Genomic DNA, 25,726 nt, shown 5'->3' with positions numbered 1-25,726 from the left:
TCTGGGCATCGTCTGAGCCGTAACTTAGCCTATCCATCCTTGGAAGAATCTGACTCGAACTCCATTCGCCACGCCAGTGCTCGGTTGGAACTAACACAGGCTTTAATTACATGTCTGCAAGCAAGGAAGGGTTGTCCCGGTCTTCGGGGAAGCACAGCCACACATCCGCATTAACTATTTAAGGCTGCGCCCTATTAGCGTATAAATGCAACTCACCAATGATATAAGACCATAACAACCCTTAGGCAGCAGTGTAGCTGTCACATACCTATGGTTCATTCTTATCGAACTTGTGGTGTTTGATTCCGGTGAACTTGATTCAGCCATCAATCAGAACCAGTTCACTTGCCGGGCCCTCGCTATTATGACGAGCCCCAATGCATGCGTACATGGCGAGCTCTCATACCGGCCGTCAGCATGTGCTGAAGAATCTGGTTTCGTAAGGCCCGATGCGGGCCGCAGAATAGCGGCGACGACCAAATCAGGGCGGAATCCTTTCAAAGTGAAAGGCACGGGAGACAGAATAGTTCAAAACGCTATCAACACCGCTGCTAGTCGGTTGACTCCAACATTTCCCGGGCCGTTGGTCGTGCCTGATGATGCCTTGGCACTGGACCCAAAGGATCCCCCACAGAGCTTCCGGTCCTGGCTCTATGAGGGCCATAGGAACAAGCCTACAAAACGAAAGAAAACTCTGTACGTCGCTGCCGTACCCAAGGTATCCGCCAAGACGACGCACATGACTCCATGCAAGGACCCAAGAGTTGGATCCAATGGAAACTTCAGTAAGAAAGCGAAGTTCTCGCAAGCCTCAGTACCAAGCCCCAAAGTGGAGGACGTCATTGATTATCTGGGCGCGTTTTACCACGGCATGCCCGTGAAGCCTTTTCCAGAGCAGTTGCAGTACGTGCCGTGGACGGAAAGAAGCTCTGCCGGTGGACAAAAGTACGTGGGTCTCGCGACAAGCAACAACTGCACGAGAATCCGCATGCGGCCATCTCCGGATGGTCTGTACACGGGCCAGCTGAATCAGGAAGATATATTGGATGCAGCAATCGAGATGTTGCCGGATGAGGCCTACTCGATCATCATACTGGTGGATCACGACCTCTACGAGGATGAGGATGATGACTTCTGCTGTGGCAGGGCATACGGCGGAAGCCGGGTGGCTGTGGTCTCAACAGCGCGGTACCACCCTGTGCTGGACGACCTAGAGGGTATAGACCACGCCCACATGTGGCCGGCCTCCCACTGTAAATCATATGTCGATGAGCTTTGCCGAAAGGGGGGCGTTGAGCCAGATGCTCAACCCGACTGGGTCAATCCAGAGCTCAGCTCACCACTTCGCGCTGCTATTTATGCAGCTTCCCTGGCCCCCTTGAGCTCTACGCCCGAGGCTCAAACAGGGCTCTGGTTCTCTCGCCTGGTACGCACAGTCTCACATGAACTGGGGCATTGCCTAGGGATGGGACACTGCAATTACTATGCGTGTGTCATGCAAAGCACTGCGGGTATGGCAGAAGACGTCCGCCAACCGCCATATCTCTGCCCAGTTTGCCTGAGCAAGATTTCGCATGCAGTCGCGGGGGAGCTGCAAGCTGGAGATAAAGCTAGGAAGGAAGCCTACATCTGGGAAAGATATGAGGCGCTCGTGACGGTCTGTGACAAGTGGAAACACGTGGGGTTGTTCACTGGATACGGCGCATGGCTGCAAGCGAGGCTGGAGAATCTCGTGATTACTTAAGTGTTTTTTGGAATGTTCTTCTTGTAAGATACAAGGAAACTTCGATAAACAATTTTGGGCAGCTTTTAAAGTTGGTCTTACTCACATGTACAAGCTTATCATTCACACAGTATTCATGGCAGCGCTTTCGTTTATCAGTTGCTTAAGTGATAGAATGTGCTATTTAACGTTTTATGCAAACAAATATAACTACGTACGGTCAACCCTACTATATGGTAAGAGTGGGCATGGTGTACCTATAAGCAACCTTATCAAGCTGTCTTTAGGCTGCCATATACATGGCATGCAAACATGACAGAATTAACACACTTATGTACTGAACAAATTGGGGTTTGCAGATATGGCAAGTCAGCCTGCAAGGTTTCCTGTTTATGTGGACGACCATCCTTGCACTAACGGTCCTCCATCTTACCTAGTTCTAACTGCAATGCACGAGTTCTTACTTCCGATCATTGAGCGTAAGGTTTGTCAAAGGTTTGATTGCGAACCAGAGATTGAGTCGAATAATGATACCACGAGGGGACCAAGTTCAAGAGAAGTCAAGACTACTGCAGTACCAACTGCTACAGAATCCATATTGCTCAGTGCACCAACTGGCTGACTTTCAGATCGCTTGGCGCAATCATCGCCTGTTCTCAACTCTGTATTCGGAGGTGTAATTAAGTGTTTCACTGAGGGGGCAGGCAAAAGGATACCTAAAGAGAGCACCACTCGTTGGTTTTTGGTTTTACCGCTGCTCCGATATGATAGCTGCTCGATCGAAACGCGTACGAGGTCAGGAAGGAAAATAAAAGCCACAAGAAGGGGAAAAAGAACGGACAAAGAGGAGGGAAATGTTGAGCATCTTGAATTCACCAACCAGGGCGGGGCTCGATCGACACTCGGGGTGGGCGCAGAGTCGTCGGTCCCAGGCATCATCAGGATGGTGCTGCAGGGCTTCCAACCGTTGCGCGCCAAGGCGCCCCTGGAGTCGCACGTCCTGTCCGCGGCGATTTTGCTAAGGATGCCAGATGTGTACGAGCCGCTACTCGAGCCCGCGGCTGCGATGGAGGGCTTTCGTGCATCCAAGTACTTCGGCTCGCTGCTCTATGCCGCCATCACCTCGGGCCAGCACGACCTCGCCAGACGGCTCCTGGGGCTTTTCGATGCATGGGCAGAGCAAACTACTTGGCCGCTTATGGCGGCAGTCAAGACGGGTGATCTGGCAATGGTCGAGATCGTTCTTGGCGAAAGCGGCCCGGCGCCGGGTCTGGCTATCGACGAGGCCTACTTCGTTAGTGGCCATGAAGTCGAGCCAGCCTTGGCGAGGGCGGCGCGTCTTGGTCATGCAGGCATCATACAGCGACTGCTCATACATATCGCGGTCGACACGGCAAGTTTTGGGATGTGAACCTCGGTCTTACTATGTTTTACGCATCGTTCTATGGCTATACCGATATCATGGAGCTCTTGGGAGACTACGGCCTCCCACTAGATCAGCCACTACTGTGCTCTAGCATGGAAAGACCCTCGCCCATGGAGTTAGTACTTTGTAGTGGGAATGAAAGAACCATCCGCTGGCTCCTCGGGAGGCCGAACTTCAAACTCGAGGAAAAACATATCATTGCGGCCATTTTTGGATACCAGATCACAGCGCTGAGAATGATCATCGAAAATTAAACCAGAGACACACTGTCTGAGATGTTCTGGGAAGATATCCTCTGGGAGGCCATTCATCTACGTAGCTACGATGCAATCATTTACCTGTTGGAGGAAGCCAAAGTTGTCGACGTGGCAGAAAGTTTCACAGTCGACCCAAGCTGTTACGGTTGGTTACTCCAAGCCTGCGCCTCTGTTGGTCTCCCTGAAGCCCTAGAGATACTACTACGGGTTGGAATGCCGCTTGATGCGCCACTGGGGATAGAACACGCTGGGAGCTCGAGGAGCTGGACCCCCATGATGTACACGCATGCATCGGCGAATATCGGCTCCCGACGGGTGGAAGAGATGCTTGAGCAGCTGGGTGTACAGAGGGTGGACATGCTGAAGATACCCGAGAGCCATCTTTTTGAGAGCGGGCAGTATCCCGCGCCGGTAGAAGTCTTAGATACGGCAATGCATGTCGCGGGTGATACCACTCAATATTCGGATTACGTAAAGTTGGAAGAAAATGCTATTGTAATTAATTATAAGTCGGTTAGATCAAGCTGAAAACGTTCATTTCGACTTTCTAACCTTATTTATTGAACGCGACTCGTTGATCTCAAGGTACAAATGCGGCCCCGTCACAACTATCTGATACAATATACGGGGAAGCCATGCTGAGAATGTCGTCGCCATTAGGATCAGAAAGGGAGTAGAACCAAAACTCGTTCCCATACTTTTGATCGTATATGATACGGATCGGGTAGTACTGGCCCTGTTGCAGGTAGACAGTCACTGACGTGAAGTCGTCACCTACGGTGGTGCGCAAGTCGGCGTTGCCACTGTTCCACGCAGATATGGCATTGGGACCTCACCACATGTATAGGTCGTCATCCACGTTGTTGCTTGTGAATACGTAGGAACCGGCGACGTAGGCGTAGATGTAGCCGACGTGGCTGAGGAAGAAGAAGTCTTGGGGGAGAGAAGGCACGGGCGTCTGGTATATCGAGGTGATTGGCTGTCCGTCGTCGATGATCAAGTTGTCGATGCCGTTCTCCGCTAGTGCCAGACCGGTCGCCAATGGCGCACTATTGTGCACCTCGTCGATGTTGAAGTCGCTGGGCGCAGTGTAATAGGCCCATCGCAGCCCGTTTATGGTGCTCGTGCACGGCGGTCCCGCTGTTGTCGTGGTCGCTGGCATCTCAGTGGTAGCCGTGGTTTGCTGTCCCACAGGAGCGGAGCTGGTGCTGGTACAGGTGTCAATATTTCCGGCGCTGCTGGCCTCTGTGCCGACACATCCCTCGGCGATTTTGTTGCTCTCGTAGTGATCGAGGTTGTAGGTGGCGCGGCCAAACAGGTCAAGCTCCACGTCATTAACCGCCGAGATGTTCCAGTAAACCCCATAGCAGTTGGTTGAGGGAATCGTGTTGATTGTAGCACAGCCACCGTTCCCAGTTGAACCCGTGACAGACGACTGTTCCTCATAATCCATGATGGCTTGGAGGGAGGGTGTGTCAATGAGCGAAGCCTCCTTCTTGTATTTGCCGTCCAGGATGTCGAATCCAAAGTTGACAGAGATTGGCAACCCGAATGAAAGAATGAGCTTGGCTCCCTCAGTGACTTGCAACGTGGCATTCAGGACAGGAGTGAACCCGGACGTACTGGATTTGCTGCTGTCCAGGAAGTCGAGCGTTCCAGCAATGTTGGGCCAGCTGAGCGAGGCACCCGTCAACGCTCGGCCGAGCAGTTCGATGCGTGCTTCTGCCGAAACATTCAGCGAGATGCTCGGGCCAAGTGTGAAGACTTTCGGGATGGACAGAGTCGGGAGGCCACGCGTAAGAATCTGCCGGCTATACTGCCTCTTGATAGTAGCGAAGGCATCGATGCCTACAAACAGTCCCGCGTACATGCTCCCGCTGATCTTCACCTGGGCGTTGGTGACGCCGCCTAGATTGGCTGAAATCAAACCAGTTGTGGTGATGTCTCCCTTGATGCCACAGTCGATGCACCAAAGCTCAACGCCGGGCTCTGGTTTAGCATTGGCGCCGAGCTGATTTCCGAGCAATTCAAGAGCATTTTCCCAGAGGCTGTATCCTGGGTCTTGCTTAGAGACACCAAATTTGTAGAACCTGAACCCAAGCTCATTGTTGTTGTAAGGCGACTGTGTCAGTAGGCTGCTGGGGGGTGCCATGTCCAGATGTAGGTTGAAAGACTGGTTGTAGTTGCCTGTGACGACAAACTTGACAACGTTATAGACTGCTTTGGCCGCCGCAACCGTCGTCTTGGCGATCGATACAGCAGCCCGAGCCACGAATTGCGCTGCTGGGGCGACCACCTTTGCAGCGACCGTGACGACAGCCTTCGCAACAGTTGTGGCCACTGTTTTGACTGCACTGGCGACCCTGGTGACAGCTGCGCTCACAAAAGAGAAGAGACCTCTCTTGGAAATGCCTCTCTGAGAAATAGCTGCCATTTTCGCCACGAGCAAATCGAAAAGACTCCTCTTGGGAGTTCTGGACTGGGTGCCAGGTGCGATTTGTGCGAGAACCACGTCAACATCGCTCTCCGCACCGCTGTAGTAGCCAAGCCCAGAGTCAATGGTTTGATCAAAGCCGGGCCCACACGAAGCAGCAGGTAGATTAGAGATCGATGTGGCCGGAGGCGCGCTACATGCCGTTGGGTTCGCTGTGGTCGTGGTCGAGGCAGTGGTGTCGACTTCAATGGCACCAAGGTCGGCGTCCAAGTTGCTGAAAACATCTCCAAGATTGACAATAGTAACGGTGGCGCTGCACGTCTGGGAAGCATCATCGCACGATGGCGAGCCCGAGGTAAGAAAGAACTCGTTTTGACCGTCGATAGAGCACGAGGAGGTCGCAGTGATGAAAAGGATTTGTGAGGTTGCGCGCCATATCGGCGCAGCGTATGAGTACACTCCAGCATCGCCGAAAACTGTAGTCAGCGTGGATCCAGCGCATGTCACACTCCTGATATATATAGACTGGTCCAGGGCAACGGAAAGGTGCTGGTAGGTCATGTTTAGTCGAAGAATGGTCCCGGTGATCTCCGACGCATCATCCGGGGGTGAAGTGTACCATAACTGATTGGTGTTGGCAGGAGTAACAACGTCCAGGCTGCCCTGATCTACACCAAAAGGTGGCGCTGGCATCAAGGTTACCGTGGGTGCAGCATCGAGAGTCAATGCGCCATCAAACTCTGATGTAGTGCCTACAGCGTCTGTGGGAAACACGGTTGTGGAAGAGCTGGACCCAGATGTGATAGTAGAGGTGTCTGAGGATGTAGTAGTAATGGAAGACGAAGAGGTCTGATCTGTACTTGACGCTTGCGATAGTGTGGTGGGCTGTGATGTGGTAGAAGCTGTATCTGTTGTAATGACTTGACTTGAGGACGAAGTAGTGTCTGTAGTGCTGGTTGGCAACGCAGTATCTGCAGAGCTGCTGGACGTAGTACTGCTTTCCGTGGTGCTTGTCTCCGTAGTGCTGGTTCCCATAGAGCTGATCTCCGTGGTACTGCTGAACGTGGTACTACTGGGGAGAGAATTGCTTTCTGCTGTGGTCCCCATAGCAGTTGTTGCAGTTGTTTCCGTGGTGCTGCTTTCTGCATTGCTAGTGTCCGTGGCGCTGCTAGATGTGGTGGTATTAGATAGAGTACTGCTTGTTGCGGTACTGCTTTCAATGCTGATGATTTCCGTGCTAGTCTCCGTGGCGCTGGCTTCCGTCGTGATGCTCTCCGTGGTCCTAGTCTCTGTTGTGCTTATCTCCATGATATTACTTTCTTCAGTGCTGGTGTCTGTGGTGCTGCTGAATGTCACACTACTAGATAGAGTACTGCTTTGTGCGGTGATCCCCATGGTGCTGGTCTCCGTAGCGCTCGTGTTCGCAGTAGGAGTCTCTATAATGCTTGTCTCCCTAACACTACTTTCTGACGTGCTGAACGCTGCGGAGATACTATTCGTGGTACTGCTCCCCGTAGTGCCAGTCCCAATAGTACTTATCTCCGTGCTACTGCTTTTCATAGTGGTGCTTTCTGTAATGGTGCCTTCCGGAGTACTAGTCCCTAGAGTCCTTCTATTCGTGATGCTACTGGTTGAAGTACTGGTTTGCGTGGTGCTGTTTGATGCGGCGCTACTAGATAGAGGACTGCTCTCCGTGGTGCTGCTTTGAATAGTGCTGTTCTCTGTAGTACTGCTCTCCGTGGTGCTAGTCCTTATAGGGCTTATCTCTGAAGTGCTGATTTCTGAGCTACCAGTTTCTGTAATACTGCTTTCTGCAGTACTGGCCTCCGTGGTGCTGCTGAATCTGGTACTGTTCTCTGTAGTCCTAGTTTCCATGGTGCTAGTTTCCGTAGTACTAGTCTCCATGACGCTGCTTTCCGTAGTACTACTTTTCACAGTGCTATTGTCCATAGTACTGGTTTCGGTGGTGCTAATCGGTGTGGTACTGCTAGATAGGGTACTGCTTTCCGCGGTGCTGCCTTGAATGGTGCTGTTCTTCGTGGCGCTGCTGTCCGTTGTGCTAGTCCTCATAGCGCTGATCTCCGTGGTGCTGCTTTCTGTCTTACTGGCCTCCGTGATGCTGATAGATATGGAATTACTGGACAAAGTGCTGCTTGCGGCAACGCTGGTTTCAGTGCTTCTGGTCTCCATGGTGCTAGTCTGCGTGGTGTTGGTACTTGTAGGGTTTGTCTCTGAAGTGCTGCTTTCTGCGATACTAGTTTCCGTGATGCTAATCTCCATGGTGCTGCTTTCCGTAGTGCGACTTTCTGTAGTGCTGGTCTCTGTAAAGTTGCCGAACGTGGTACTACTCGATGAAGGACTGCTTTCCGTAGTGCTGCTTTCAGTGCTGCTCAATGCGGTGCTAATTGGAATGGTCTCCATAGTGCTGCTAGATGTGCTGCTGCTCACAATACCCTCCGTAGTTCCGGGGGATGTGATGCTGGTGGTCAACGCGCTGCTAGAGATGGTGCTCGCAGTCGTGCTCTCTGTAGTGCTTGGCGTTGTGCTGGTCGCGGTGCTGGACGTTGGGCTGGGCGGAGTACTGGAGGTGGCAACGGATGTGGCGCTGATAACTGAACTGCTGGTTAAGAAGGTAGGATGTACCCCGTCGGAACTGGTTTCCATCTGTGTGGGCTCAGTGTTGCTAGAAGAAGAGCTGAAAACAGCACTGGACGAAGCACCAGACGGAGTACTGCTGGAGGAAGTACTAGAAAATGTGGTGGACGTGCTAGTGCTGGAAGAAATGAAACTAGAAGGAATGCTGCTCGAAAAGGTAGGATGGACTCCGTTGGAGCTGGTGTCGACCTGCGTGGCCGCAGTTGGCTGTGGACTCGCAGTAGTCGTGACAGTGAATGAAGCACTGTTGATAGTACCACTGGTTGAAGCAACTCCTGTCAGACTCCCCGTTATACTGGACGTAGTGGTAACCGGAATACCATTTGACGTGCCATTTTCCGTAGAGCCGGATGCCGTTTTGCTGGATGAAGTTGTTGGGCTGTGGGATGAAGCTGTGAAATCCGATACGGTTGAGCTGGACGATATAGGCTGTACCCTGCTGGAACTAGTGTCGGTGCGTATAGTCGACATTGAGCTTAGAGAGGTTGTGGCTGTCGACCAGAACGTCGGAGTTCTTGTGTCGCCAATAGAAACTGAGGTTGAGACAGAGTAGGTGGAGTGTACCCCATTGGATCTGGCCCCAACTGGTGAAGTTGAAGGCTGGCCCACGGTATTTGTGACGGTCACCAAGAGCGTCGAAGTACTCGCTCCGCTAATGACGAGGGAGGTTGAAACAGAGCATGTAGCGAACAACATCTCTCCATTTGTCACTATCAATATGGTTGAGTACCAGGAACCACTTGTTTAACTTTTCGTAAGCGATTGCTCGACCGTATCTGTTCCATATCCAGGAGCTGGAGTCCTCACGGGCGTATGGTCGAGAGTTGACTGAGAAACACCGGTAGACCCTGCGGCAGTCGTTATGGCCGTATCCAATGACAAACCAGCAGGTGAGTGTGTTATAGTGGGTGGTGCACCAAGCGCATAGTTGTTTGGTAGTTCCCTCGTCTCTGACGGTTTAGATGCGGCCGGAAACTGAGTGGGGGTCTTATAGACGGTCATAACCTGCTGAAAGCAGATGCACGCATTTGCCAATGCTACGGGCTCGGCCTTCCCGAGTTCTAGCCAACTCAATGTCACAGAACTGTATATCGACTTTGAGAACATTCTTACCTGCGGGAATGGAGCACAGGGACCACTGCGCATTCTCACCATTTGCCAGCTGGGACTGAAGACAATCGCACATACTCTTAACGGGATTCACAGTTGTCTTTCTGTAATGACCAACTGCCCACTGAGATATGGCAATGGGTAGCTCTCTGGATTCAGAACAGGCTCCTGTTGACCCAACAGCTTAGTAAATTTCTTTCCAAGTTCATTTGCTGGGCGTTCATTGCCTCTTTGAACACCTTTGCAAGGCAGGCTCCCGGGACACACAACACTCCAGCCCATCCCCCTCCCTCAGACGGGTTCATATGAGTAGAAAGCCACCCGGGAATAACACATACCATTTGCAAAGATCTCCAAACCCGCATCCGGCATATGTGGTCTGGGCCTGCCTGCCTTGCATTGCTTCGCCGTCGCAACGACGGGCAACGGTACGCTCGCCAACAGGGCAAGCGCGGGCCAGATGAGGCGCATCGTGATGGCAATCTGTCAGGGCTCGTTAGGGAGACAAGAACCTAGTCACGCTGCACCGGGCGTCTGGGGACTCGTTATATCCGTTTGGTACCAAATCAGTGTTCATCCTGCTCTGCTGGATTCCTCGCCGAAGCCTGGGAAACGTACGCCGAGCAGACATGTTCTGGCAAGTTCCGCCCGCCGCACCGCAACATTTGCAATTAAGCTTGATAGGCGTATCTCCCCCAGATTAGGATGTGAACTTGTTTAGGTTACTTTCCAATAGTCGCATCAGCAGCGCCAGGCGTAGACGTCATTGGTTGGTGGCCGTGGAGGTGGCACGTCGCTGAAGCAGCAGAGATGAAACTAGCGCTAGCCACACAAATAGTACTGCGTCAGGGGTTAATCAACCTTGGGGGACTATACACGCCTTGGCGCCATGACACTTTCGTAGTTTCCATAATGGCTGTGCCTAAAGGTAAATAGTTTTGCTGGCAAATGTGACCTCAGGAATACTTGGGCTTGCCGAGCATCGCCTGCACCTGCGCTCATGTCGAGTTCGTCCTCTGACCTCATCGGTTCTATTTTATTGACTTCCTGCCCGGCCGCAACACAACTGCCAGGTTCGGGTTCGTTGGTGTTCTTGAATTCTATAGCCTTGGGTGCTACGCTATAGCGCCATCGCACCGCAATGAAGGTCCTCCGCCTATTGGTCTTCGCCTTCGGCACTATCCACTGTTTTCCTCATCTCGAGCCCCTCATCCGAGATCACATTGAGCGACGCGTCCTGGACAAACACCGCCGCGCTGACCCGACCGCGACCAACAGCGGGTCAACGTCTACTGGCACCGCCGACGCCTCTCTTCCGACTGCAGCAGTCACCATCCGAGATACCACGGGATTGCTGCAGCTGAACCCCGGTACCGATGGGAATCTTTTCATCTCGTTGGTGGCGGACGTCCCGAGCATCACCAGCCTCATCCCGGGGACCTCGGAGTTCTTCGCCTATCCCGACACCATGACCATCATGGGTGATAACAGCGATACCAGCCGTCTACTATACTACTACCCGGACGAAATGTCCACCCTGTCCGTCTCCCGCCTGCGGCTGGCTGCGTGGGGCAGCATCCCCATCGGTGCCATGCTTGCCAGCTTTGTGCCTTTCGATGATGGCAACGGCAACAACGTGCTTGTGGTTCTGGACACCACTGGAAACTACTTCTGGCCCGTGCTGTGCGGCTTCGATGGGGCACTAAACAAGGTTTTTATCGCCCAGGACTACGAGCAAGGCCCTGATATTCTGCTGGAGAACGGCGATCTACGGTATATTCTCTCGGGAGGTGACGCGACGGATTGTGGACTGTTGGCGCTCATGGCTCAGGGATTAGATGGCGGGTTTTCCTAAAAGTTTAGTATATTAATGCCATGTCATGGAACTTCATATACAATATCGACCAATTCACCGTATAATGCACAATTGGACCGAAGTGTCGCCCATGCAGCGACACTTGCCACCAAGTAAGGTGGTGTTGTGTGAATTAGTCTTCGGTGAATGGAAGCTTCGTTATGACACTGGATCCGGGCGCGCTCACCAAGACCGGAAATTGACGAGGAGCAAGGAGCTTCGGCTGTGAAATTGTGTCCGGCTTCAGCAATTGCTGAAGGGATCCAGTGAAGATCAGGTTTGGCAATCCCAGATGAGCGTAAAAACGAGGCAAAAACTAGGCATTAACGAATACGACAATCATGATTTGCGCGAATTTAAAGCAAGACTACGGTATAAAAACTATAATTCACGACCTCGAAAATGAGAGGACTTATTACATAGTAAGTGTTGCCGTAGTGGCAGAACAAATGAATGGTCAGTGCGCATCCATGACTTCCTAGGAAGTCAAAAAAAAAAAAAAGTCTTCCTACTCACTGTCTAAGTACTCTGTATGAACTTCCGAATATTGGTGCCCAAATTTCTGAACATGCGACAACCGGCGATCAATTTTTAATAATTGACTCACACATCAAAGCTGCGACAATACATCCGGCTTGGGCCCTTATGCAAATGCACTCTTCAAATGCCGAGCTGAGGAGAAGGTAGTGAAGAGAGGAAGATGCCCATGGAAGTAAATGTGGGTCCAAATTCTGCAGCACAGCCAATCATTACTTCATATAAAAAGTCTTCCCGAATGACTTTCCATTCCTGGGTTTGTTTGTTGGTTGTCTTATCTTTGTGGCTTAGCACAATGTTACCTACAAAATAAACTCACAACTTCCTGCAGGATTTGATGGCGCTAGATCGCAGCGCATCCGTCGCTCATATAACATGAACATTTGACAATCTTTGTATTGCACAAACTTGGCCCCGGTCCCCTTCCCAACCTCCTCCATTTCCATACGGCCAGATTAAGCGCCGTAGAGAAGCCAAGCAGAAACGATGACTACAGTGCCCAACCACCTCGAATCGCAGGTGCATACTTGACTAGGATGATGACTCAAGCAATGCAGACTCGAACTACCCTCTGGGCCAACATAGAAATGAATTGCGAGGAGTGCTAACGAACTCGCAGGGTCAACTTCGTGGGGCTGGCGACGGATGGGAGGCGGCGGCCACAGTTCGCACTTGATGATGCGATAACCCTAGTGCTGTCTTGCTGCCCGGTTTTCCATGGCAGCAGCGATGTATGCAGACAGACACGATGAGTTATCTGCGCAGCGATTTGCAATGCGAACCAAACGGCATCCAAACAAAACAGCTCAGCGTACTCAACAAAGACAATTGATTGATTCGGAAAAACAGTTCTATATTCTAGAACACCCAACGTAAACAATGCGCCTATCCGCTCTATACTACCACCCTTTTTTTTTTTTTTTCCTTTCTTTCTTTCCCTTGTTCTCCTTCACGGTTTCTTTTCTTTTCCGTCTTTCCCTGGTTCTTTGCCGTGACTGCGTGTGCAGTGTAGGTAATGACTGTTGCGTACCTCCAGTGTTAGATGGGTGATGAAATGTGGCTACGTTAGACGAAGGCAAGTCTGTCGTTCGGAGTGAACAGAGTGTAGCAAGGTCCGGATAAAGCTCAATTTGGATTTCGCAACCACTAGCCTTGGGGCAAAGGCCCTTGACATTGTTTGGCGACGCTGTTGCGGACTACGGCAGATGAATGTAATCGCATGCTTAACTACGCGGCTACAGCTCGCGCCCGCTTCTTCATCTGAAATCTGTATGTGCCAAACCCAACTATTGATGGTTGCGTCAAAAATCGAACATTCAAACAATAAGTTGGAGTATACGAAGGCCATACCTTCATGATTGATTCTAACCGTGACATTGACAACTAGCGCGGGGTAAAGTAAGACTCTGAATGCTATCGGGATTCGGGAATGGGCTTTTACCAGAACCAGAAAGCTCCCAGCCCGGAGGAGGAAGAGTCTCAGGGTCCATCAAAATGCGCCCTTGTGGTTCACGTTGCACATTTCCGGGCACAGCTGTTTCCAATTGACGGGAATTGCCATTGTTCAACGAGGGATAGAGTGCAAGAGCGGAGATAGCGAAAAGGCAGATGATGATGGCTTTAGAAGTGTATGCTTGGGTAGGATCCATTGTTGAGAATAGAACGATATAAAGATGTGGAGTTTTAGCTTGACAGACGGCTGCTAAGCGGCGAGAAGGATTAGTAAATGATGAATTTGTAAACCTAGGTCGAAAGTTGAGTGATAAGATGAGGAGGGTGAGTAGGTGAAGAATTTGGAAGTAGTGGGCTCGTATTTATAGTTGGAGCTGAAGACATTCTACCAGCATCAACGTATGGTTTTTTACGCCTACCCTACCCTTCCTCTAACTGCTCCTGCTCCAAGATAAACTGCCAGGTAGGAATTTCCACTTTCCAGTACGTAGTCACCCCCTTTCCTTATCGCTGAGGCCTGCGCCAGTTTGACTGCCTTGGCTGTTGGCCGTGCTGTTGCATGACCGGTTCAGCTGCAGGGAGGGTGGGTTGGATGGCGACCAGGAACGGCTACACTTTGAAGATCACACCATGCCTATTCTACTGGCACTCGCCTTGTCATGACTATGGATAGTATAGTTGCTAGAGTGTTCCGAATTCAAGTGTACATTATTCTTTTTATTGATGGAAACACCTAGCTTTGATCTGGAAGCGGGTCAGAGTATAGCAATATTCACTTACCAATAGGTCTTCAATCTTCCTTCTCGCAGAATTGTCTGAGTCTAACGCATTGATGTACCCCGGCCCATGAGCAGGGGTGTTATGCACCAGAGGTTCAGCTGAGGGGCTTGGTTACAGGGGCGGCGAAGGAAATGTGCGCACCGAAAGACTTGCGCCCACCACCCGGCCTCCGGGTTGATGGGTCTGATTTGGGAGGGGCTATGCACGTCTCATCTTGTGGTAAACCAACATTTTCCCGCTCCTTGTCTTCTCGCACATTCTATCTTCCTCCCACACATCACGATCTGGGGCTGTTCAGAACGGTGCCATGCCCTCGTCTCCATCATCGCGGATAACTGCCACAAGCATCCCGAACATTACGGCGTTGCGAGTCGGCCTTGACTATGGAGATCCTCGGCTTACCCGGTGCAGTACATTTACCGACGATCTACGAGGGTTCAGGAAGAAGTTCGTTACCAGCACCGGGCTCCCAGGCCCAGACCTGCATGAGTGGAAACTTAAGGAGCACCAGGCTGGGCTCGACGAAATGACGGCCGCTTACTTGGACCGAGATGGAAACGGCCCATTGTATTGGCCCGATTCCGAAACCTCGCCTAACTACAATAAACTGCGTTATTCAAGGGATCAACCACGGTATGTTTCTCCACACTCTTTTGCCAGTCTAATTTGCTAAGTTACAATGTAGGATCAAACGGTTGATGAAGCAACTCTTCTTCCGCCTAAACCAACAGCAATATAGAAATAAAAGGTACAAAAGTAACTACAACAAGAAAAGGTCAATTGAACCTTCCGTAGAGCCTCAAGCCCGTGGTCAAAGCTCAGAAAATCCAATTGATGTCGACGAACTGTCGGATTCAGAAAATCTTCCAGTATCACCACGGTATGTAATTACGGTCGCATTATGTTTCCTTGTCAAGAAGAATGACGTTAGTTAATCCGGCATGCAGACCTGACAGACCAATTCCATCAACTGAAACTACTCGACCTGAGTTTTCTAGAGATTCGGAAACAACCAATGCTTCGCGAAAGGTCAAAGTCGAGAGCTTCGACGACCCTTACTCATTCCCGCAGACCCCTGAACCCGTTGAACAACATGTACGTACTCCTAAGCCCGAATGAACTCATAGGGTCTTGTTGCATCTTCTAATACGTTAGTTGTCAGACAAACAAGCCTCCCCAGTGTGCGTCAGAGGCGACAGCAGCCAAAGGGAAACAAACGCCCAAGAGAAAGAAGAATTCTGACTCACCAAGTCAGGCCGCAAAACGCAACAAGGTTAGTGGAAAGACAGTTGGAGACAACAAGACTCCTGCAAACGGCCATAGGCCGACAGTGGATTCAGTACCAGAGTCCGCTACACCGCCTAAGCGGGTATCCGAGCGACCAAAGCGGCCGGTTCACCGGGAGGGTTTCAGCGGCCTCGAAGCCATGGATGAGGCTCTTAACGGCTCAGATATCGATGCGGCACCGCAGTCGTCGTGGGCCCCATTGGAAGCTGATCCGACTGTTGGAGTTGATGACCCCGCAGTGAGGGTGCCCCCAACGATGGCTACATCGTCAAACCCAGGAATTCAAGCTCAGACAGAGTACCTAAACGCAGCAAAGACAGTTGCCCTGGAAGATTCGCAGCAACCACAACCACAACAACAATATGAGCCTCAGCAACAAGCCGAAGATGTCCTCAGAGTTTCCCGTGTATCTGCATCCGCGCAAGTGCACCCTGAGGAGAGGCCACCTACACAGGAGCAAACCGCCTCAGCAGAGGCTAAACAGAAGGAGGCTATAGACACACCCGCCAGTCCAGCTCAACCTGTCATCAACGTTAGCACGGACCATCCACTCCACAAAGATATGGACCCTTCAACAGCAAGTACGCATAGAGAGGAGCTGCATCAGACCAGTGAGAAGCCAGAAGTGAAACCGGAACGACAGCAGCAACCAAGAACTCTTCCCAAGCCCAGGATTGACTTTATCTATCGCGTGGTCCTGTCACGGCGGCCGATCTACTCGTACAGGTCGTGGACTCCGACTTGGAAACTCGAGCAGACGACGCTTGGGCAGATCATAGCGGAGCTGGACCTCGCGGCGGACGCGCGGGGCGTCATCTTCACCGTCGAGGGCCCTGGGTTCCGAGCCGTGGAGGAGTTCCTCCGGGCCGACGAGAACAGGTTCACGGTCTTCGTCAAGCAGATCAAGCGCGTAGTTCGGAGCCAGCTGGCCAGCGGCAAGGGCGTGGAGTCACCCCTGACATTCGAAATAGAGATCGAGCCCATGCAGGCGGACACTGCGGGGAGCGACGACGAGTATGATGACGATTTTACGATATAGAAGCAAAGGCGCGCGTGGTTCTGATCGCACCCATACCCCTCTACGGGAGCGACGGCGTTTTGGCGCAATAACTCGTACGCAGCATCCTAACAGAGGAAGTAGGCGTTGTTGCATTGCTGCATTATACCATGTACATACAAAACATATGGAAATTTACCAATATATGCAAAATGACGAAAGGCTAAAAGCAGCTAGTAGAATATCGAGGGAGTCCTTCTGTGATCCTAACATGAAATTTCCTTGTAGGTTTCTGCCTTTCACGAAGCCGAAGCGCATTCTTCTTGCCTTCACACGAGAACTTGTGGATACAGCTATAGCAAACACATTCTCCAGGTCTATAGTCGCTGGGCGTTGTGGTCAGGCCCACAAGCGTACCCACGGCGGGGGTGGTCCCCACTCCTGCCGGCTGCGGGGATCCTTGACGGCGATGGACCCAAGAGAGCGGCTACACACACACTGGGCGAATATACCCAGGACCCGTGCCTCCCAGCGGCTTGTACATCGTGACACAAGGAAAAGCGAAGGGGCTTTACTAAGCACCAGCAGGCTCCAGCCGATGGCCGATCCGCTGAGCGTCAGCTCGGCTCTGGTTGCCATCGTTGCCGCCGCCGCCCAATCTAGCCAGATACTATACCAGACGGTGCAGAGCTTCAGGAACCACCAGCGGGCCATCAAGCAGCTGCGGGAGGAGCTGGAGGCCCTGGTAGAGGTCCTGGAGTCGCTCCAGATCCTGGCCGACCGGGATCCCGCGTCGTTCCAGCCGCTGAGGCTGCCTCTGCTCCAGTGCCACCAGGCATGTGCCGAGTTCAACGCTCTGATCCGGTCGTGCGGCAGACATTCGGGCGGCGGCCGGACCAGCTTCAGGGATTGGGCGCGCCTGCGGTATATGGACGGCGACGTCATGCACTTCACAAATATGCTCGCAGGTTATAAATCCACGATTGCCATTGCGTTGGCGGATGCGAACCTGTACGCTGTTTTCCTCTACGATTGAATAACTTTCTTTGTTACCCTGTTTCATATCATTTCTTTGTCTCCCGCCTCTTTCTGGCCCTCCTCGGTGGCTGATTCATCCATGTAGACGTTCTACTTCAGTCACTCTGCGAGTTCTAAATGAGTATAAGGACATGATCCAGAGTACGACGTTAGACCTTGAGGACCACCTTGAGAACATCAACGAAAAATTGGAATCTCTCGCGCTACGAGGGACGGCAGGTTCCGGGGGTGCTCTGACGACCACCACCGACCAACAACGGATCCAGAACGAAAAGGACAGCACCGAGCAGTGCCTCATGATCTGCGAGAAGGTCCTGGCCCACATCGATGCCATGCGGTTACTGCCCGTGATAGAGGACGAGAACGGCGGCGGCGGCAACGCCGTCAGCGCTGTCTCGCTGCTGCAGCTACAGAAAGCACATGTCATGACGCTATCGGCACTGAACGAATGCAGCGACAAGCTCAACGACACGGTATCGGACCTGAAGGCGCACCGGCAAGCCGCACAGGAGCGGCAGCAGCAGCAACGGCGGGCGCGGCTCGCGCTGCCGGGCGAGCCTGTGGACGCCGCGGAGGCGGCGCAGCGGCTGGTCAGCGAGCGGCAGAGCGTCGAGCAGTGCCTGGCGATCTGCACCTCGGCGTCGCAGCAGGCGGCGTCGCCGCGCGTGCACGTGCTGGAGGACGTGAGCATGGGCCACGACGGGCAGCAGGTCTTCGTGTCGACGCTGGGCGACCTCTTCAGCCTCAAGAACGTGTCGGCCGGCGACGGGGCGATCCAGTTCGTGGGCTCCGTGTCCGACACCACGCTGCAGCATTACTTCCAGTATCAACAGCAGAGGTGATTGGGTTTTCCCCCTTTTATTTTGATTTTGAAGACGGAGTAAGGAAAGGAAGGGGGGCAAGTGAAACACGACCTCGATAGATTTGCAGGAGATATATAGATCATGATAAGATAAAAGAGCATACACATTCGCGACGCCAGATGGAGCAACGCGCGCCCGGCCACAACCCAGGGGAAGAATTTCCTCATTTAGTCCCGCTCTGAGAGACCGAAGACGTCCCCGGTGTCACCCCGAGTCTGCGGCCCCCAACCCCGTGCGGGCTCTGGTCCCTCTGCGCGGCGTCGCCGTCGGCGGCGGCGGCAGCAGCGGGGGCCTGAAGCGCCGAGCTGGCGAGCTGGCGCTGGCGCAGGTCGCGGATGCCCTGCTGGATGGTGGGATCCTCCCAGACGCCGACGGAGTGCCAGGCGCCGTCGCCGGCCTCCAGCTCCTCCACGTCGTACAGGTGATCCTTGGACGATACATAGAACATGACGCTGTTGTTGCCTAGCCGGACGTTCCGGAGGCGATGGGTCGGGTGGCTCTGCTGGATGCTGGGTCCGGGTGCAGCCGGGGCCGGTGCTGGGGCCGGTGATTTTGGTGCTTCTGGTGCTGCGTTATCCGCTGGCTGTGCCTGGACGTCCTCGGTTCGTCGCAGTTCCTGCAGGTGGTTGCTCTCGGCCGACGCCATTGCGAGAGCGTCCTATCTGGAAACTGAATGTCGCGGGTTGCAGTGGTATCAACTCTAATAGAGTAGCGCCGAGTAGCCTCGATCAATGGTCACTGGTCACTAGCTATAGTATATCAGACGGGGATGGAGGTGTATATTCTGATACGAAGTTGTGGTGACTGTCGCTATATGTATTTAAGTATGGCATGTGCAGCGACGGAGAGCGATTACGTCTGGCGCGGGGTGTGTAAGTTAAAAGTGGATAACTAATAACCTAGATAGCCCATCCATTATTGCCTTTCTCCTTACCACCGGGGGCACCTTAGACGGGCGTTAAGGCGCGCTTTAGCGCCAGCAGATGGCAGCCAATCAATTGCTGGACTCGGATCATACCTCGAACTGATCGTAACTTGCAAGCGCCGAAACAACCATCGGCGGGCGGCAAGAAGGTATTGCAACACTCGACGTCATGAGACGATGATATAGGCGCGCTGCCGAGAAAACGCACACTGGAACCGATCCGGTTACATCGCAGCGTTGCAGACGTCCCATTCAAGATAGGGAATACAAACAGACTCGAGAAGGGAGTAACGCCATAATACAGAGTTGGATGGACCGGACGACACCACACACCGCCGAAGGGGGTCTTTCCTACCGATGGTATAAGGGCTATATTTCAACGTGACACTGATAGCATCACATACAATCTCTTTCTTGTAATCGCGGCTACGTGAAAGGCATGATTTGAGTTCCGAACCCATTGCCAAGGCGTGACCGAGACAGACTGGGAACTACGAATACAGTTCGGAGTGCAAGCCGAGTTACATTGATGCACACCAGGTCGGGATATTAACCCTGGGCTCGAGGATGGACGTGAGATTCACATAGACTATGCACATGAGCTTGCGTGTTGGGATAGATATGCATTCCTATCTATATGAGGCTCAACCGGCCGGGACCTCTCCATTTTTTTTTAGGGGGCGTGTAGCTGCGACGAAATGCCCACTCGCAGATCTCATCCCACCGTGGGGAATCCCACATAGCTGCCAGCTATGAAAAGCAAAAAATTCTAATCGCTTCTTACATGATGACTTCGTTTGAAACATCCTAGACTCACGTTAGTTGACGTTTCTTGAGCGGAAGTGGTTTTTTTTACGAGAGAAGAGAGAGCACGTAGAAAACAGGTATAAGAATAAGGGTTGGAAAGGGGGGAGGGGAAGAGAAAACACGTACCCTCTTCAACGTCTTGAACGGCAGACACACACAATTCTGCACGCGAACCTCATCGCCGACGCCGCACTCCTTACCAAGAATGGTGATGCTCTGGACCTTGACGCCGTTCTTGACGATGCTGGTGGTGTGGCTGGTGACGGGGGTCGGGGTACCCTCGACACGGGCCCAGGCGCCGACGCGGCTGTTCCAGCCAATGATGGAGTAGAGCACGCAGGCGTCGTGCTTGATCTCGCTGTCCTCGAGGACGATGGTCTCCTTGATGCGGACGCCGGCGCCGATGGTGACGCGGGGGCCGATGGAGACGTTGGGGCCCAGCTTGGCCGTGGGGTCGATGGTGGCCGAGGGGTGGATGAAGACGGGGGGGATGATGTGGTTGGGCACGGCCTTGGAGAGCTCCTTGGAGCCGCCCTGGTAGGCCTGCTGGAGGTAGAGGGCGTTGGCGGGCACGGCGGAGCCGGCCGTCTTGATCTGGCGCCAGAAGTCCTTGGTCTCGTAGACGAAGAACTGCTTGCTGTCGGCGAGGTCGCTGAGGATGTCCTGCTCGAGGCGCAGGACCTCCTTGCTCTTCTCCTCGTCGTCGTCGGCCATGAAGCTGGACTCGAGGTTCTCGGACGAGGGGTAGCTGACGAGGCGGGGGCGGTCGGTGCGGCGCTTGATGGCGCTCTTGATGGAGGGGAAGATGGCGTCGACGCTGAAGAGGTAGACGCCGCAGTTGATGAGGTTGGAGATGTGGCCCTCGGGCTTCTCGACGTAGTGGAGGACGCGGCGGCTGTGGGCGTCGCTGACGATGCAGCCAAAGTTGGTGGCGGCGTCCTCGTGGACGCGGGTGCCGAGGATGACGGCCTCGGCGTCCTTGTCGTCGAACAGCTTGGCCATCTCGTTGAGGGGGAAGGAGCAGCAGACGTCGCTGTTGAGCACGAAGATGCGCTCGGGGCGGCCCTTGAGGATGGCGTCGCGGAAGTGGTACAGGCCGCCGGCGGTGCCCAGGGCCTCGTACTCGCGCAGGTACTTGATGGGCAGGCCGGGGAAGGCGGACGAGGCCTCCTTGATGAGGTCCTTGAAGACGGACTCGTCGTAGTAGCCGATCATGACAACCTCCTGGATGGAGGGGACCTTGGCGACCGCCGTGAGGCAGTGCCAGATGATGGGGTGGCCGGCGACATCGAAGAGAGGCTGTAGGCGGGCGAGCGTCGTGTGTCAGGATCGTGCGCGACAGGATAACAGGGGATGGACCGACGAAGGCGTTTAGGGGCAGCAAGCTAAAAGAAAACTGACCTTGGGGACGTCGAGCGACAGCGGCCTGAAGCGAGTACCTCTGGAGGGACCTCCGACCTGAGAGTTTTGTGTGTCGTCAGTTATACATTGTTGATATTATACACTTCCACCTTGGATTCCCAGGAGAAGGGGAGGGAAGGGGACCCCTGGTGGGGTCAAAAAGGCGGGATGCTTTCCTCCCATTCTCCTTTCTCCTGTCTCCTGGGAAGGGGGAGGGGTGGAGGGTTCAATGTCCATGCTCACGCACCAGGATGACGGCCTTGGTGTCCTTGCCAGCGCCATTGGCCTTGGGGTGATGGGGGATTTGCAGACTCATGGTGGCGGACGATATGAGTATTAGGGTCGGTCGGTCTGGAGGAGAGGAGTGTAGGTTGAGCCGCAAACGCGGTGTGAGAAGGAGGAGGTCGACGAAGGACAACTGTACCTAGGTAGTTAGTGGTCTGGCGTGGTGTGTCTGGTCTGGACCCCCCCTGCCCTTGTGGTTGCTGGTGATTTGTGCCCAGGTGGTCAAGCTCACTGGCGGCGGGCAGGTGGTCCCACGCTGGCCGGCGACTGGCTACTGGCTAGTTACCTAGGTAGTTACTGGCTAGTTAGTGGCTCCCAGCGACAGGGCGGTGATGGTGATGGTGGTGGCACATCTCTGACAGGGGAGCCTACCTAGGCACCCTTATGGAAACCCTTATGGAATGCAGACGGGCAAGGCTATTTTAGTGGCCGCCCCGCGACGGCCTAGGCCCAGCTCGTCATTAGTGGGCACCTGCACCATCCAAGGACAACCTGGAAGCTGGACGGAGAGCAGCAGCCTGACGTGTCTCGCTATTGTATTGTATTTTATTTTATACGCCGCCATGAGTCTAGTAGACATAGTCCCGAGGTCCTTAGGAACGCTCTCGGAACTCTGTCGCCCGTGACATTGCTCACTCATATGAGATCCAAGGAACAAATGGTATATACGTGGAACACATCTATCTGCACGGTCTGATTTGACCCGAGGGTTCAATGTGAGAGCCGTCAGAATATAGATTAGGCATGCAGGAACGACGCGGACTATGCAGACGGACGCAACTCAGACCAGCTAAAACACCACCATGACATGAGCGCAGACAGCTCGATCTCAAGTAGCACCAGCACCAGCACCAGTACCTGCATACGCAAGCACATGAGAGGCGGGGCCAGCACAGAAGAAGAAGACTAAGAAAGGATGCATGTCCCTCAAGTATCTAGATCATCATTCCGTGTCGTATTAGTACAATGGCTCTATGATGCAACCCTAGACTCCCTCCCCTCCGCTTCATCCATGATACAGGTGCCTATTTGTCGTCGGCGCTCTCGTCCTTTGCCAGGTCGTGCTCCTTCAGCAGCGCCGTGATCTCGTCGGCGCTCCAGAGTCTGTGGTAGATCTTGCCGTCCTCCGTCTGCCCCACCGTTGCGAACTCGACTAAGGAAACAAAACTCGTCAGTATTTTCGCGTCACGCAAGCCAAAAAAAAAAATGAAGAAGAAACGAGGGGATGGGTGAATGGAGGGATAGTTGGAGGAGGAGCGGGGACTCACTCTTTTCGCTGCTCAGCTTGGTCGAGTCCATCGTCTTGCTCAGCACCTTGACGGCCATGCCGCAGGCTTCCTTCAGCGTGCAGTCCTCCTTGTAGTCCTGCTTCAGCAGGCTGGAGGCGCTGGCATTGTTGGCGCCGGCGCTCGTCGCCTTCCAGCCGCCGTAGTTGCCCGAGGGGTTGCTGAGGTAGAGCTGGAACTGCCTCTGGGGGTCCCAGCCGGCGTAGATGAAGGACACGCCAAAGGGCCGCAGGCCGCCGTGCTGCGTGTAGCCCTGCTTCAGGTCGCACAGCCGCCGGACGAGCTGCTCGCAGGGGATGTCTTCGTTGTACGTCAGGAGGTAGCGCTGGGCGGCGGTGCGGGCGTAGTTGATGAGGATGTTGGCGTCGGCCGTCATGCCGGCGACGGCACAGATCATGTTGCTGCGAGGGAGCAAACACAGTGTCAGCGCAGGGTCTCTCGTAGAACGGACTCTCGAGAGTCCACCAGGAGCCCCAGACAGTCGCGGTGGGCGGGAACATACTCGTTCAGCACGTAGAGCTTCTCTGCCGATGTGTCCTGCTCCAGCAGCTTCGACGTCACCTTGCGCTCGGCGGCCAGGACGATGCCGTCCTTGGCCAGGATGCCGATGGCGGTGCCGGCGTGTGAGATGGCCTCGAGGGCATATTCGACCTGGTACAGACGGCCCTCGGGGGAGAAGATGGTTGTCTGGGAGGGTGGGCGCACGGGTTAGCCGGGTGCTGGCCGGTGACCACCTGGGTACCTAGGTAGGTAGGGTAGAGAGCTTACTCGGGAATCGTAACGGCGAGACATGGCGAAGCGACGCTGGACGTCAAGCTTCCAAGGTTGTCTGGGGAATGAAGAAGGGGGACCGTCTCGGGAGCGTCCAGATGCGTCGGACGGACAGCTGTTGGAAGGTGGACAGAGGGCAGAGGTGGTCGTCGGTCGGGGCGGATGGGCGTTGAGGTTGATGGAGATGGGGGGAGAGTAACTTATGGGATTGAGGTCTGGGTAGGTTCTAGGATGGGAAGGCTGAACTGGGAACAATCGCAGCAGCTGCCATTGCACACACACCTCTGGAGCTCACTAGTTAGGCAAGAAACCCATACGCGTAGCTGGCCCGGGGCTGCTGGCTAGGGGGGCTACGTGACTGGCCAACTGGGGCGCTGGGCTGGGCTACAGGCTGCAAGGCGGAGAGAGAGAGAGGAAGAGCACGGGCCCTCTTGCAGGTGCATCAGCCACAGTCAGCCATAGTCTGCCACAGACCATGATGACACGAGCACTCGGAAGACAGAACGACGAAAGACAGCGGAGCACCAAGCCACAGCTAACTGAGGCAAGCAAGGCCGTTCAACCACTGGCAAGCTGCGACTGGCGCTCGCTGGACAAGCCCGACCAGTCCGACCAGCCCGACAGGCTCTTTCCCTGGGACTGTCCCATTGGCAGTCCGTGCGCCACTGCCGTTTTTCCCCCCTCCCCCATCCCAGCCGTCCGCCAATCCGGGAACCTTCCAGGTTGGATTTGGATGTCGAGGTCCAACCAATGAGCTTGGGTCCCTACCTCCCTCGACGTAGCCTCCAGGGCTGTAGTTGGTTAGTTATTAGTTACTGTGTAGGGAGCTGGGGGTAAGCTATGTGTGAGCTCAGCACAGCTTGAGCACCTCCTTGCCTCCCTGTCTCCTCCCCTCTCCCGGTTGTCGGCCTCGACCATCAACCGTCCACCATCCACCGCCGTCCATTTCCATCCGCCATCCCATCCCATCCCGTCGCCTCTCCACCTTGCACCCTCTCACCACCTCCACCTTTTCACACCTTTTTCCCTCCTCCCCCCCTAGCCCCAACCCCGGTTCCGTCTTCCAGTTTCGACCCGACCATTTCTGACCCGACCACCACACCGGCATTTCTTCTTCCAGTGGGACAAACACCACCCGCAGCACACATCACCACATTCGTCTGCGACCGTTGAGCCCGTCATATTATATATCCACGCCACGCGACCCGCGACCGCATCCTTGTCCGTCGTCGCCCTACCTCACCTCCACTGGCGACATAGCTACACGCGACCGCGCGCCTGTCGCAAAAATTCCCCCATTGTCGCGTCGCCTTCACCGCTCGTCTGCCCGCTTCAACGCTTCAACCTTTCAACCTGTCACGCGTCGCATTTCCATCCTCGCCGCGCGCCAAAAAAGGACCGACCACCCGGACCAAAACCTCGACCGTGGCTTTGTAATCATCACTGGTCGCAAACCACCGTCGCACTCCTCCTCACTCCCCTGACTGGTCTACTACTTGCAAAACTCACCCTCGTGAGTGACAAATGTGGGAGAGTGTCTAGGGTCTTCCAGCACTGGTCGAAAGAGTCTCGCGGGACCCTCGGGTTGTTCATTTTCCGTCATCAGAAAATCATAGTACATGCTTCCTGCGTAGATTCCCATGATTGCCTGATGAGTTGCCATCCATCGCCGCCCTAGTCCTGAGTAGTGAAATCCCGGCCACAAACCGCACGTATCGAATTGCACGCCCAGAACCCCTCGAAAGCAGCCCGTATACAGACCTACCATACGCACGCCCGTCTGCTCTCAGGCTTGAACCTGTCTCCATCCAACCCGGCCGCCAAGCACACCGTACAC

General features: G+C 54.0%; 10 protein-coding genes across 10 annotated transcripts; 5 read left to right on the top strand and 5 right to left on the bottom strand.

Moving 5' to 3' along the window:
- Nucleotides 1-364: 364 nt before the first annotated feature.
- Nucleotides 365-1,744, top strand: JN550_008964 (uncharacterized protein; the record flags this gene model as incomplete). The annotated part of the gene is made up of 1 exon (XM_049320985.1): nucleotides 365-1,744. The coding sequence occupies one exon, from the start codon at nucleotides 365-367 to the stop codon at nucleotides 1,742-1,744; it is 1,380 nt and encodes a 459-aa protein (XP_049169080.1).
- Nucleotides 1,745-2,666: 922 nt separating this feature from the next.
- Nucleotides 2,667-3,134, top strand: JN550_008963 (uncharacterized protein; the record flags this gene model as incomplete). Its single annotated transcript, XM_049320984.1, has 1 exon — nucleotides 2,667-3,134. The coding sequence occupies one exon, from the start codon at nucleotides 2,667-2,669 to the stop codon at nucleotides 3,132-3,134; it is 468 nt and encodes a 155-aa protein (XP_049169079.1).
- Nucleotides 3,135-4,238: 1,104 nt separating this feature from the next.
- Nucleotides 4,239-9,191, bottom strand: JN550_008962 (uncharacterized protein; the record flags this gene model as incomplete). The annotated part of the gene is made up of 1 exon (XM_049320982.1): nucleotides 4,239-9,191. The coding sequence occupies one exon, from the start codon at nucleotides 9,189-9,191 to the stop codon at nucleotides 4,239-4,241; it is 4,953 nt and encodes a 1,650-aa protein (XP_049169078.1).
- A 48-nt stretch (nucleotides 9,192-9,239) lies between these two features.
- Nucleotides 9,240-10,076, bottom strand: JN550_008961 (uncharacterized protein; the record flags this gene model as incomplete). The annotated part of the gene is made up of 3 exons (XM_049320981.1): nucleotides 9,240-9,556; nucleotides 9,609-9,773; nucleotides 9,944-10,076. The coding sequence occupies 3 exons, from the start codon at nucleotides 10,074-10,076 to the stop codon at nucleotides 9,240-9,242; spliced, it is 615 nt and encodes a 204-aa protein (XP_049169077.1).
- A 670-nt stretch (nucleotides 10,077-10,746) lies between these two features.
- JN550_008960 (uncharacterized protein) lies at nucleotides 10,747-11,460 on the top strand (the record flags this gene model as incomplete). Its single annotated transcript, XM_049320980.1, has 1 exon — nucleotides 10,747-11,460. One exon carries the CDS (start codon nucleotides 10,747-10,749, stop codon nucleotides 11,458-11,460), a length of 714 nt encoding a protein of 237 aa, XP_049169076.1.
- Nucleotides 11,461-14,536: 3,076 nt separating this feature from the next.
- JN550_008959 (uncharacterized protein) lies at nucleotides 14,537-16,555 on the top strand (the record flags this gene model as incomplete). Its single annotated transcript, XM_049320979.1, has 4 exons — nucleotides 14,537-14,862; nucleotides 14,915-15,109; nucleotides 15,177-15,324; nucleotides 15,485-16,555. The coding sequence occupies 4 exons, from the start codon at nucleotides 14,537-14,539 to the stop codon at nucleotides 16,553-16,555; spliced, it is 1,740 nt and encodes a 579-aa protein (XP_049169075.1).
- Nucleotides 16,556-17,111: 556 nt separating this feature from the next.
- Nucleotides 17,112-18,393, top strand: JN550_008958 (uncharacterized protein; the record flags this gene model as incomplete). The annotated part of the gene is made up of 2 exons (XM_049320978.1): nucleotides 17,112-17,524; nucleotides 17,637-18,393. The coding sequence occupies 2 exons, from the start codon at nucleotides 17,112-17,114 to the stop codon at nucleotides 18,391-18,393; spliced, it is 1,170 nt and encodes a 389-aa protein (XP_049169074.1).
- A 184-nt stretch (nucleotides 18,394-18,577) lies between these two features.
- JN550_008957 (uncharacterized protein) lies at nucleotides 18,578-19,060 on the bottom strand (the record flags this gene model as incomplete). Its single annotated transcript, XM_049320977.1, has 1 exon — nucleotides 18,578-19,060. One exon carries the CDS (start codon nucleotides 19,058-19,060, stop codon nucleotides 18,578-18,580), a length of 483 nt encoding a protein of 160 aa, XP_049169073.1.
- A 1,059-nt stretch (nucleotides 19,061-20,119) lies between these two features.
- Nucleotides 20,120-21,863, bottom strand: JN550_008956 (uncharacterized protein; the record flags this gene model as incomplete). Its single annotated transcript, XM_049320976.1, has 4 exons — nucleotides 20,120-20,146; nucleotides 20,273-21,445; nucleotides 21,548-21,604; nucleotides 21,795-21,863. The coding sequence occupies 4 exons, from the start codon at nucleotides 21,861-21,863 to the stop codon at nucleotides 20,120-20,122; spliced, it is 1,326 nt and encodes a 441-aa protein (XP_049169072.1).
- Nucleotides 21,864-22,857: 994 nt separating this feature from the next.
- Nucleotides 22,858-23,910, bottom strand: JN550_008955 (uncharacterized protein; the record flags this gene model as incomplete). Its single annotated transcript, XM_049320975.1, has 4 exons — nucleotides 22,858-22,985; nucleotides 23,101-23,519; nucleotides 23,621-23,805; nucleotides 23,887-23,910. The coding sequence occupies 4 exons, from the start codon at nucleotides 23,908-23,910 to the stop codon at nucleotides 22,858-22,860; spliced, it is 756 nt and encodes a 251-aa protein (XP_049169071.1).
- Nucleotides 23,911-25,726: the final 1,816 nt, after the last annotated feature.

Source organism: Neoarthrinium moseri, assembly GCF_022829205.1.
Source record: "Neoarthrinium moseri strain CBS 164.80 chromosome Unknown scaffold39_Wmoseri_CBS_16480, whole genome shotgun sequence".
NCBI lineage: Eukaryota > Fungi > Ascomycota > Sordariomycetes > Amphisphaeriales > Apiosporaceae > Neoarthrinium > Neoarthrinium moseri.
Note: the sequence above shows the minus strand (reverse complement) of the source record. Positions and strands in the feature narration are given on the sequence as shown.